At 38.5% G+C, this 11,268-nt stretch overlaps 1 protein-coding gene across 2 annotated transcripts; it reads right to left on the reverse strand.

Moving 5' to 3' along the window:
• On the reverse strand, positions 1–10,915 carry LOC139478223 (SERPINE1 mRNA-binding protein 1-like). 2 transcript variants are annotated; one of them, XM_071260622.1, is made up of 7 exons: positions 10,612–10,915; positions 9,055–9,226; positions 6,219–6,431; positions 3,831–3,902; positions 3,127–3,189; positions 2,107–2,335; positions 1–1,653 (listed from the first exon to the last, which is right to left on the reverse strand). In XM_071260622.1, the coding sequence occupies exons 1-7, from the start codon at positions 10,814–10,816 to the stop codon at positions 1,444–1,446; spliced, it is 1,164 nt and encodes a 387-aa protein (XP_071116723.1). In that variant the 5' UTR covers positions 10,817–10,915; the 3' UTR covers positions 1–1,443. The 2 variants fall into 2 exon arrangements, with proteins under 2 accessions (XP_071116723.1, XP_071116724.1); XM_071260623.1 differs by lacking the exon at positions 3,831–3,902.
• Positions 10,916–11,268: the final 353 nt, after the last annotated feature.

The raw sequence follows: 11,268 nt of genomic DNA on the forward strand, positions 1-11,268 counted from the left end.
TCCAGAAAGATGGGTTGTTATTTTCAAATAAATAACTACAGTGATAGCTGTCCAAGAACCTGCTGCCCCTCACCAGCATTCTCAGTGAATACACCAAACAGTAGCAACGACATGACACTCTCATACCTTGGCCGACAATCCGACCGCAGTCGAGGTACATACCAACTTCGATGATACATGCCCCTGCATACAGACTTGATTGCCGGCAGATGGCAACACTTTTTTCCCCCTAAGTAACAAAATCAGATTACAGATGACAGCCAAGCAATGGACTTCTGAGTTGGATGAGATTAATGTTATTAATGTACAATGATAATACTAGGCCAGATATTACACTTGTAAGGAATGTGTGGCTGTGCGATAGCTTGCAAATATGTACAGTTTGCATATGGAACCTTATACAAGAGATTCCCTGACCACACTATTCACCCTAAATGAGCTATCTGTGGCCTCGCCATGAGGTCTGAATATTTTCACGGGATTCAGACAGAATTCAAAGCCAATAGACATGCACAAATTCAGTAATTAAAAGGAACAAAACATTAAAATAACATAATTTTTTTTTTTTACCATGTAACAAAACCAAAACAAAGAACTTCAACATGCTTGAGGGTAAATTGTAACTACAAATTGCTAAACTAGTCTCAAAATGATTTTTGGCAGTATAAAAATATTGAAAGCTTAAATCTCGGTATATCAAATCTTAACATTACTTCCTTTATCTACCATCCAGTACTCTGGACATAAAACAGTATTATGAGAGTATTGGAATACCCATGTGTTCTCATGAGACATCTTAAGTTAGTTCATAAACTATTAAGATGTACACAAAAAATTTCACTGAAAACGGGAATATATATAATATATATCATCACAATTGTCTACAAATGTTTCTTCACCGATGGCTGACCACCAACCCTGAGAGAATCTCAAGTAGGTGTCCTGCATTGTCATGTTCCTCCATCAAGGGTATCCCTGAACAATCAAAGTCAATCTGCAGTTACTAGCACTTCAGGAACCATTTAATTCATATATTCATTTCGTAACAAAACAAAAAGACTGGCGTCTTGAGGACACAGTTTTAACGACAGCACTTGAAACATAGCACTCCACAGCAGCTCTCAAGGGTGTGTACATCAACATGCACCACATCTCGGTGCACTATCACAAGAAGTTTATAACAAAGATCCCATACACACCTTCCAATGGTTGATGAAAAAATGCAGAGAGGTACATATTCATATGCAAAAGTGGGCATGAAATGATTGCTGTATTAGTCTTGCAGCAGCCTCTGAATGCTTGTCTGAAGATACTTTTGGTGTCAATTTTTCTTATTATTTCATCGGACATGTTGATTTGGCAAACTACTGAAATCAAAACATCAATGGACAGCTCCACCACTGTGCAATGCAAGGATAAGGTGCAAGTCTCTTTGCACCATTCTCATGCCTCGGTCTTAACGAGACGAGGGAAATCATTTTCATCATCCATCCTTGGAGCAGAATCACGGGGTTTTCTCTCGCCCCGACCACTTCCTCCACGGCCTCGACCACGGCCATCTCGCGGTCTCCTGCCGCCACGACCTCTCCTTACAGGGTCGTTGAATGTAATCTTGATGTCCAAAAGGTTCTTGTTACCATGTCTCTTCTCATCCTGAAATAAAAGCATTTCAAATTAACACATTGCAGGAACTGCAACCAGTTTAGGGAAAGAACCATGTCCAAAACTCAACTGATGGTGGCAATGATATAGATATAACCATAGTATTAATCAAACTTGATATTGGACAGCAAACAGTTCAACTACGAGGCTACCACTCTCTTGTTTGTTCTGTAACGCTGCACTCAGCAATATTCCAGCTATATGACAGCGGTCTGTAAATAATCGAGTCTGGACCAGACAATCCAGTGATTGAGATCATGAGCATCGATCCATGCAATTGGGACACAATGACTGCATCAACAAGTCAACAAGCCTGACCACCCGATCTGTAAGTTGCCTCATAAAACAAGCATGCATTTCTGAAGGCTAATTCTAACCCGGATCTTTACAGGGGCATGTAGGCAATGATTGAAAGTTGCGAGAGTGGTAAATGTTTCTCTTAACCTCAAATTCATCATCTTCATCCTCCTCATCTTCATCTTCGCTGCCAGTCCTCTTCTTGGTGTAGGCTGTGCCCTTGCTCCACTGGGCCTCCTCGCCCTCACCAGCCTTGCGGATCTTGTACTTGGGCTTGCTGCGCTCGTTCTTCTGCAGGGCTTTCCACTCGTCCAAAGTCATCTGCTTGGGTTGGTCCTCTGACTCACCTGCAGGCTGTTCCCCCTCAGCACTTTCACTGAAGGTAAAAGTAACCCATTTAGCTACTTTTAGCAGATTGATCCACTCCATAACATACTACTTGTAGTCCTACACCTTATTACTTTCAAAAGGAATACCTTAAAAGTCCCAGGAGACCAAATGTATATATACTGACTCTAGCTGAGTACTTATGCTAACTGCACACTCAGCAATATTTCAGCCATATGACAGCAGCCTGTAAATAATTGACTCTCTGGCAGACAAATGATATCTATTGTTTGAAACGATCCACGTCGTCTGGGAACAATGAGTCACCAAGGCAGTATTTGGATGGCCCCTATCACCAGCATATGTTGCTGGGTACCTATTCTGATCCAGAATCACAAACATCTACCATTCACCATCTGAAGGTGCAGAATAACTAACACTGGTCAAATATTCGTCATTTGTGGTGAAATCCACAAGTAGTTTCTGATATTTCTCAAGTACAACTCTGTAGTGAATTGTAGTGTCTTAGACCATGGCTTTCAACTAAGATTAGCAAATAGTTATGCCAGCAAAGCAACGTGTCCTTTTTCCACCAAAATCGAGCAGCGGCCTACTCAGAAATATATCTCAGGGGTCAATGAAATTTTTTAGTCTTGGATACGTATTTTGATAAATTTTCAGTTACTTTGTAAGTCACCATGTTGAATATTCAGCCAAGATGTCACCCATTAATAAAAGGAAACATAACAGAAAAGAATGATCTAATTTAAACCAAGTTACTGATTATTTAAAAACATTTGGATAAGGAAGTGTTTGGCAAACTGCTAAAACAAAACTCACTTGAGCTCAAAGTTTTCAGTGGTTTCTTCAGCTGGCGCCCTCTCTTCTGTCTCCTGAGGTTCCCTACAAAAGTAATTTACTCTTTCTTATCAGCCCTATCCATTAAACACAGCAACACAAACATCTCCATTATGTGCACGGACAAACATTGCTGCAAAAAAAATTAAAAATTGAGAACTCATGCACAAGTGAACAAATTAAAAAAAATCAACTTAAATGTCATTTAATGACCACAGCACATGGATGAGTGTTTAGGAAAACTTGCTCAACATCATGCTATTAGTTCAAAACTTTTCCACATAAACGAACATTTTGTACCTGCTCAAGTCAGCAGCTACAGGGATTTAGGACTATTCTTAATCTTTCCTCACATCTCTAACTTTACATACATTCACAGCACACAAAATACCTTCAAAGCCAAAGGAATGTAAAGAATAAGATGGGGCACTTCATTTTAGTTGGGAATCAGCATTTCAGTGGGTCCTAATAAGATCACTTGTAAGAACCTGGGACAACTTGATCTCCCTTCTTGCTTATAATTCTTTTACCGAGTCTTGATCACAAGAAGTCCCAATCAGCCAGCACCAAGTTTATAGGCTGATGTTTCATGCTGGTGAGGGACATATCTCAAATTTGATTAGTATGACTACACTATACAAGTTAGGTTGTTTCCTGTAGCAGGGTTGTGTGTGTGACCAACTTACGCCAAGTCATCCTTGTAAGATCCCCAGTTGCGGGCACCACCTCCCTCTTTCTTCTCAACTGCCTTCACACCACTGAAAGAGATCCAAGCACACTGCTACTTGTCGCTTATCTCTTAACACTACGCACAATGAACCTAAATGGCTTCCATTTCTTGGAAAATAATGACCAATCTCATGTGCGAGTTTCATCCATGAACATGTGGACATCAAATGACCTCCAATAGTGCATTAGTAACTAAATTCATCAATACATGTGTTATTGGAAGAAAAGAAAAGGTAATGTAGACATCATCTCAGCATTTTTCAGCTACATATCAGCCTGTGTTGGCATCAGATCACATTTAAATATGCTTACAAGAGGCTTACTGTGAGTTGGTTTTAGTGCTGCTTCAGAAGCAAAAGCAAAATATTTCAACCTGGCAACATTTTTTTTCTGTCACTTAATGAAGAAACCTTGCATTAGAAAGAGACATTAACGTAACCAATGAGTTTTGAACTAAAATACAATACCTATAAAATGCCTTCAGGCTATATTCTATCGAGACAACAAACCAGCACGGGTTCAGCTGAAGGAGTAAAATATCTGGCTAGGAGCAGGAATATTTCTTTTTCATGTCTTTTCATTTTGTTACTGAATTTTTTTCAAATCTCATATTTTTGAGAATTTGGGCGACATAACCAGTGACTTTTAGAGATCTTCATTCAAACTTAAGCAACTAAAGCTTCAGAAACGAAGAGTCATCAGATGACATATCCCCCCGTCTGGTGCAATTTGGAACTTTTGATTCATCAAGTGAAAATATAACGTTCAGATCAGTGAAGAAAGAAAATGTTCAGTGTTTTTCAAAAGTGATTGAATGAGTATGGTTTTGCACCCCTTTTGGCAATATTCCGGCAATATCACTGTTGGGGACAGCAGAAATGGGCTTCAGACATTGTACCCATGTGGGGAATCAAACCTGGATCTTCTGCTTGACGAGCAAAGGCTTTAATGACTAGGTTCCCCAAACTCCCCAAATCATCACTATCTGTTTATCATGTTTCCTCTAAAAGCATTTAAGTGTTTTGGAGTTTTGTTCCGGAAACAAGCACAACCCTCATTTTCAGTTTAAGTCCAACTTGTCAGAAAACATCATCAAAAGGCACCAGTTCACCACTAGACTGATCTATAAAGCAAGCTTCATTTAGAAATATTTAAAGCTTTTGGAATTCTGCTCCGGGAAAGGGAAAACAAATTGTTTTCTCATCAACTTGAAAAATCATGAAAACAAAATAAAGACTAAGTATAAAAATTCCAAATCAAAAGGCTTCGGTTCCCAACTAGACTGATCTGTATAGAAAGTTTCAACAAGAAATATTAACGGTTTTAGAGTTCTGCTCCGGAAACGGACAGCTGACAGACAGACATGGTGATCGCTGTATCCCCATAAGTGACAAGGAATAATCCCAGCTGTGATTCATAACACACTGCAGGCATTCCTCAGTTGAAAAATGACGAATCACATCTGTTGCCCATATCTGTGACCTGTAACTTCATTCCCTTTTGATAGTGTTAAAAACTGGCACTAGAAACAATTCTGTAGTAAAGTTGTGCACATGACCAGCAGAAAGTGCTCATTTGAAGGTTTCCACACATACTACTAAAAACTAAGAACATTACTATAGTTATGCCATGACAGACTGAAAGAATTGGGTTATCCTTAACTTCCTTTTAGTTGTTTTGTTTGTTGTTTTATGCCACTCAGCAATATTCAAGCTATATGACAGCGGTCTGTAAATAATCCAGTGATTGATATCATGAGCATCGATTCACACAATTTGGATACAAAGACATGTATCAACCAGGTCAGCGAGTCTGACCACCTCATCCTGTTAGTCGCCTCGTACGACAAGCGTAGTGGCCTTTTACGGCAAACATGGGTTGCTGAAGACCTATTCTACCCCAGATCTTCTTTTCAGTAGTATACCTACAGCCGTTACAGTGGTAACTTCTACTTGATGAAATCTAACCAAATGAAACCAACAGGTCTTTTCAATACCTAGAAGCTTCAAAATTGTGATTATTTGCTTCAAACTATTACTGTTAAAAGTGTCAAGGTTACTTGACTACACAGGATATAATTGATGAACTACAAAGTGGAATTAGTCAGAACTGATTTCACAGCAAAAAGATTACCTTAGGTGGAAAATGAATTAAACATTACTTCTTGATCAAAACCATGAATAATTCACAATTTCTACTGGTCCTACATCGTGCAAGTTAACTATTTAGCATACTGCAAATGAAACTAGTGCCAATTAATAAGCATGCCTGTATAAAATAATGTAAAATACAATCAGATTAAACTGTAAACATGTCAGTGATTAACACCAGTGAAACTAACATACGTTTTATCACTACCACTGTGCCTGTCGAAGTCCCTTTTGCCGCCTGGTGGAGCCCCAAACCCTTGCCTCTCCCCCCTCTCTCTATCATTATCACGGAAGCCGCCTCCTCTTCCTCCGCGACCTCCACGGAATCCACCTCTTCCTCTGCCTCTTCCCCGCCCCCTTTCACCGCCTTCACGGTTGAAGCCACCACTGCTGCCCTCAGGCCTTTCTCTACAACAAAGACATTTCAGATTAGGCTAATAGCTTTACATGTAACATTCATTATAAATTGGTACAATTTTCAGTCATTTTCACGCAACTTGTTGAAATAATGTACAAAAGACATGCATTCTAATAATACATATTTTCTGCACAATAAACTTCTGAATTCTGAGTAGTTTTATTGCAAGATTAATAATTACTTCAAATCTGTGAGAACACACTGTATTATTTACCAGTGAAGGATTTGTCTTCTGCACAAAACACTTATTCTAAAACCATTCAGTTTCTGACTGGCATGTTAAGTCAGGATTTGATCAAAATAATGTTACTTGTCCCCTAAGCCAAAACTGTCTTGAGTTTTTCTCCCAAAACTTGTTTTGTCTGCCAGATGTCTTTCCAGACGACAATCCATATTAGACACCGATCCAGGAATGTACAATCCATGTTCACTCAATTTTTTAAATTACAAAACTGCTAATATGCACAAACTTAAGCTAGATTGTGAATAGTTAAATTCATCTGATATTGTAATGGGACACCACTTAGCAAGTCTTAAGGAATGTTTCCAATCATTGCCATATTTTCATTCTAATCCAAGCAAATGTCAGGTCTAACAGGGTCAACTTATAACTAGTCTACTGGTACAAATTTACCTTTGTATCAGCTTTACAAAGGCATTTTACCTTAATCTGACCTAGTAAAGCATTGAGTTTAGTTCTAATCCCGTCTGATATGATACACCATGACACACACTGACCATAAAAAAAGTAACCATTGGATCAACTTTGGAAAAAAAAGAGACTAGTAATAAATGTCAAATAAATTAGCATTGAATTTGCTTGTTTACAAAGTGGTAAAGCCAGTATTCAGTTCCGGAACAATTATCCATAAATTAGCCTTGTGTGAATCCCCAGATGACTTGTTTTGCACTGCCATAAAGACTATTTTGAAGTATGCAAACTCGTCATGTTGAACTGGCAAATATTTTGTGTCAAATTACTTAGTAATCAGTGTATTTGGCCACTTGTGGGTGAACCAAAAGCCATAACGGTTATTCTCAAGGCTTTGAAAAGCTACCAAGCAACACATTCTCAGAAATAGATGGCAAGTTTTAATGAATAAATGACCCAGGGCCTCTTCAAAAACTGCAGCATGTGGACACTCAAAACAAAGCCCATTTTCCCCTTAAATAGGAAAGGCAATAGTTTCCTTTTCTTTGTTGTTTTAACACTGCACTGAGCAATATACCAGCTGTGATGGCAGTCTGAAAATAATCGCTCTGGAAAAGACAATCTAGTGATTGACATCACTGAGTATCAATCTACGCAATTGGGATGTGATAACATGCACCAATGAAGTCAGTGAATCCCATTAGTCACCAAATACAAGCAGTCTTTTACGGCAAGCATGGGTTGTTTTAAGCCTATTTTAGCCTGTATCTTCACAGGAGTTGCCTTTTCAAATAAAACAAAGTGTGGGGTTAACACTACGCACAGGTTAATAAAACAGACCAAACTTGTTACAAAATACTGAATTTTTATTATATTTTTTATAGTTGGTTTTCATAATTTTTGGCTTAAAATTCAATGCGGGGGTGGGGTGGAAAGGAGAACATAACTACTGCTAGTGCTACTCATCATGCTCATGAATGTAAAGTTTTTAACATGGGAAGATATCGAAAAATAACCGACTTGTCTTTGCTAGAATATAGATTTTCAAACATATTATTCACAATTTCTTACAGTGGTTATATAATCCATTTCTTCATTTCACCCAATTGTAAAACCAGGGCTTCATTTAAGGAACTTGATTTAACCTGCAACAGGTCTAAGTCGACATGAAAACCTAGTTGCACCAGACTAAACCAGGTTCCACCCTGTTCCCATAAATGTATCCAAATGAAACTAGTCCAATTAAAAATCTCATATCTCTGATGACTCACGAATTACAACACAGGGACTAGTGAAACAGTATTGTAAATAAAGCTGAGACATTGAATGTCTTCAAGGTTGATGTGTGAACAAGCAAAGGGTTAGTCAGACACAAATTGGAATTTGGGGGACATTCCATGTCAACAAATATATGGTTGCACTTTTCAATAATAGATGGCACTGGTGCATGTTTTATATAGCAAAAGTGAGCTCTGAAATGTGGCCAAATGTTTGTCAAAACATATTTTTCTATAATTTAAGTTGTTTTATTTGCAGTTGGTCTCAAACTTAAAAATATAGTCATAGGTATCTAATGTAGTGCGGTCTGAACAATTTGAACCATTCACTTAACACTACAGTGTGTTCCATTGCACCTACGAATGCAATTAAGATTGCCTAATTCAACTCTTGAACTATCGGCCGTATCTAACCCTAGTAGTGGCACATTGGTAAATTGGTCCATGAATGGGCCAATCAGTAGGTCTCAAAGAACACCTGACGAGCGGACAAGGGGGTACAGCTGGTAGCTAGCTAAATCATAAGTAACTCAGTGGTCCCTAGAATTCCCTATTACTTTTCAAATATGTATTGTGCATCATCTGGCAACATCACTCAGCGAACGATCAGAAGCACATGGCTGACATGAACAGTTTCTTTTGGATGAAAATTACACAAGGTAAATGATCTGTAAAAATTGTAACCTGAATTCTGGTGGCACATTTTCATCGCCTCCTCGGTTGTCTCTGTATTCTCGTGGCCCCTGGCGCCTGTGCGGCCTCCTATCACCATCATTTTCACGGATCTCCCGTGGTTCACGACGTCCTCCACGACCACCGCGCTCACTGGGTTTTGCAGAATTCACTCGCTCCTTTTCTAGAAACAGAACAAGAATTTTCGTTTTACCAACACTGTCATGTTTTGTCTCATCTAAAATAATGTAGAATGACATTTATTTTCAATCACCTCATTAGACCCATTACTTTGCTTATTTGTTCTTGGTATGACATGATACAGTATGAAGACTTCATGTTTGTCTCATCTCATCAAAATGTTATCCATTTACTCCTAAGGGTCCATGAACAAAATTACCAAACATTGGATGAATACATCAATGAACATACAAACAATGACAAAAGCAACTATTCAGAAAAAAAACAGTTCAGCAATCAGCATTACTGTTCTTTATTGAAACCAATGCAATGTTTTTCAAACAGCTTGTAGAAATTATTTGGTTTTCATAAATCGTTTTAATTGACAGGGACTACACAGTGTTAGAAATTGGCACTAGTCCTATAGACAAATAATAGACCTTGCCAAACTGTTCAATAGTTAAGGTATCCTAATGATGAGTAGAAATTTGTCCTTTTTAAGGGTTTTGCTTTATGTTATCATTGAGGACTAGTGGACTGAAACTGTTAGTTTCTATCGCTGCTACACCACCTTAATACTGGATTCATTCGAAGTTAAGAATAATTGTGTTATCAAATTATTGTAGTAATTTCAAATTATTTATGTTACTTGGCGAGAAGGTCTACAAGATGCATAGTGGGAGACATGGTTAGGCAAGATGCTCGTTACACCGAATAATGCGAACTGTCAACTGATGTTGATAAAATACACTGCTACATAAATGATTGAGACCCTTAACTCCCATTTACAAATATCCACATTTTATTACCACAAATGATTTAGGTAGAAGGCATTCCACCATACTGATTATTCGAGCATGTCGGACCACGTGGGTTATATAGGTGAAATGAATTCTGACCCACTTTCTACCTTACAATCCCATGCAGTATGGTCGTACAATGTTTACTTTTTCAAAGTTCTCATTATCTTGACGATGTACCCCAACCTTTAATATTGGTACATACATTTAGTAGTCTTGTTGTCAAGACAAAACTGTACCCACGTGGTCTACTAGGGCCTATCGTCCTTGACACTTGACGATCGCACTGTGAAGTCTAGTCAATGCACCATATTAGGTCGTTTCAGAAAGATAATACAATATTGCATTTAAATAACACAACCACATTCGTGTCCAGACGTTTAATAGTAAAACAAATATCATGTATACTACCTATTACACGTGGTTGTTCGTAAATAATAACGTTGTTATGCTATCACTGAAAACATTAGTTGTAAATGCGTATGTGCATGCGCCCACATGGTCCGTTTCGTTAACGTTTAACATGCAGTTGAATTGTCAACTTTACCAATAATGCAATCATTATGAACAGATACAATTTTTGCCAAACCTTCTTTTCTCTGTGCATTCTGTTCCTTGACTTTGCCTTCGGACGGAGCGTTTGCAACCTTTTTACCAGACTGTTTGGATTTCGAAGACTTCTCCTTCTTGGTCTTGGCTGCCTCTTGCTGCTTCAGAAACTCTAAAGGATCGTCATCGATATCTACCATGGTAAGGAACCGATTTTTAATTGCTATGCCGTATTGGTTCTCCATTGTTCCTCTTTCTGGTAGAGGATGGCAATGGATTTTACCGACGGCCTTTTCCTAAGCGAACTTCAGAACCTGCAAAATGGCGTGCTTCCCGCACAATGACTGCACATGCGCGGTGACCCCCCCGGAATATGTGATGTCACAAAGCCTAAAATGGCAGTGGTGGCGGGAACCTCGCCATAGACACAGTTTAGAATACATTTCATTTGAATATATTATTTTTCTGAAGATAAATATTTATTAGTATTTAGGTAATACTCAATTTCACGAAACACCATGATTATAATCATGCCTTTAAAATAAGTGCATAAGTGGCCAGTCCGTAGTCACACGGCCCTCATACATTATCGCGTAGAGGATTTCTAGCAGCAACAGGGATCACCGTGTTACTATAAATAGCCGCTCGGCAGGTATGAACATGAAAGCTTGCTTTATTTACAACGCATGTTAAAAGA

Source organism: Haliotis cracherodii, unplaced genomic scaffold (assembly GCF_022045235.1).
Source record: "Haliotis cracherodii isolate W230 unplaced genomic scaffold, xgHalCrac1.p SCAF_4, whole genome shotgun sequence".
Lineage (NCBI taxonomy): Eukaryota > Metazoa > Mollusca > Gastropoda > Lepetellida > Haliotidae > Haliotis > Haliotis cracherodii.

Excerpts from the sequence above, each read along its gene's own strand:
- LOC139478223 (XM_071260622.1), bottom strand. The coding sequence starts at position 10,816 with ATGGAGAACCAATACGGCATAGCAATTAAAAATCGGTTCCTTACCATG. Across the intron at positions 3,903-6,218 it reads CACAGTGGTAGTGATAAAAC|TGGTGTGAAGGCAGTTGAGA; the intron begins GTATGTTAGTTT and ends GATCTCTTTCAG. Across the intron at positions 1,654-2,106 it reads ATGAAGATGATGAATTTGAG|GATGAGAAGAGACATGGTAA; the intron begins GTTAAGAGAAAC and ends CTTTTATTTCAG.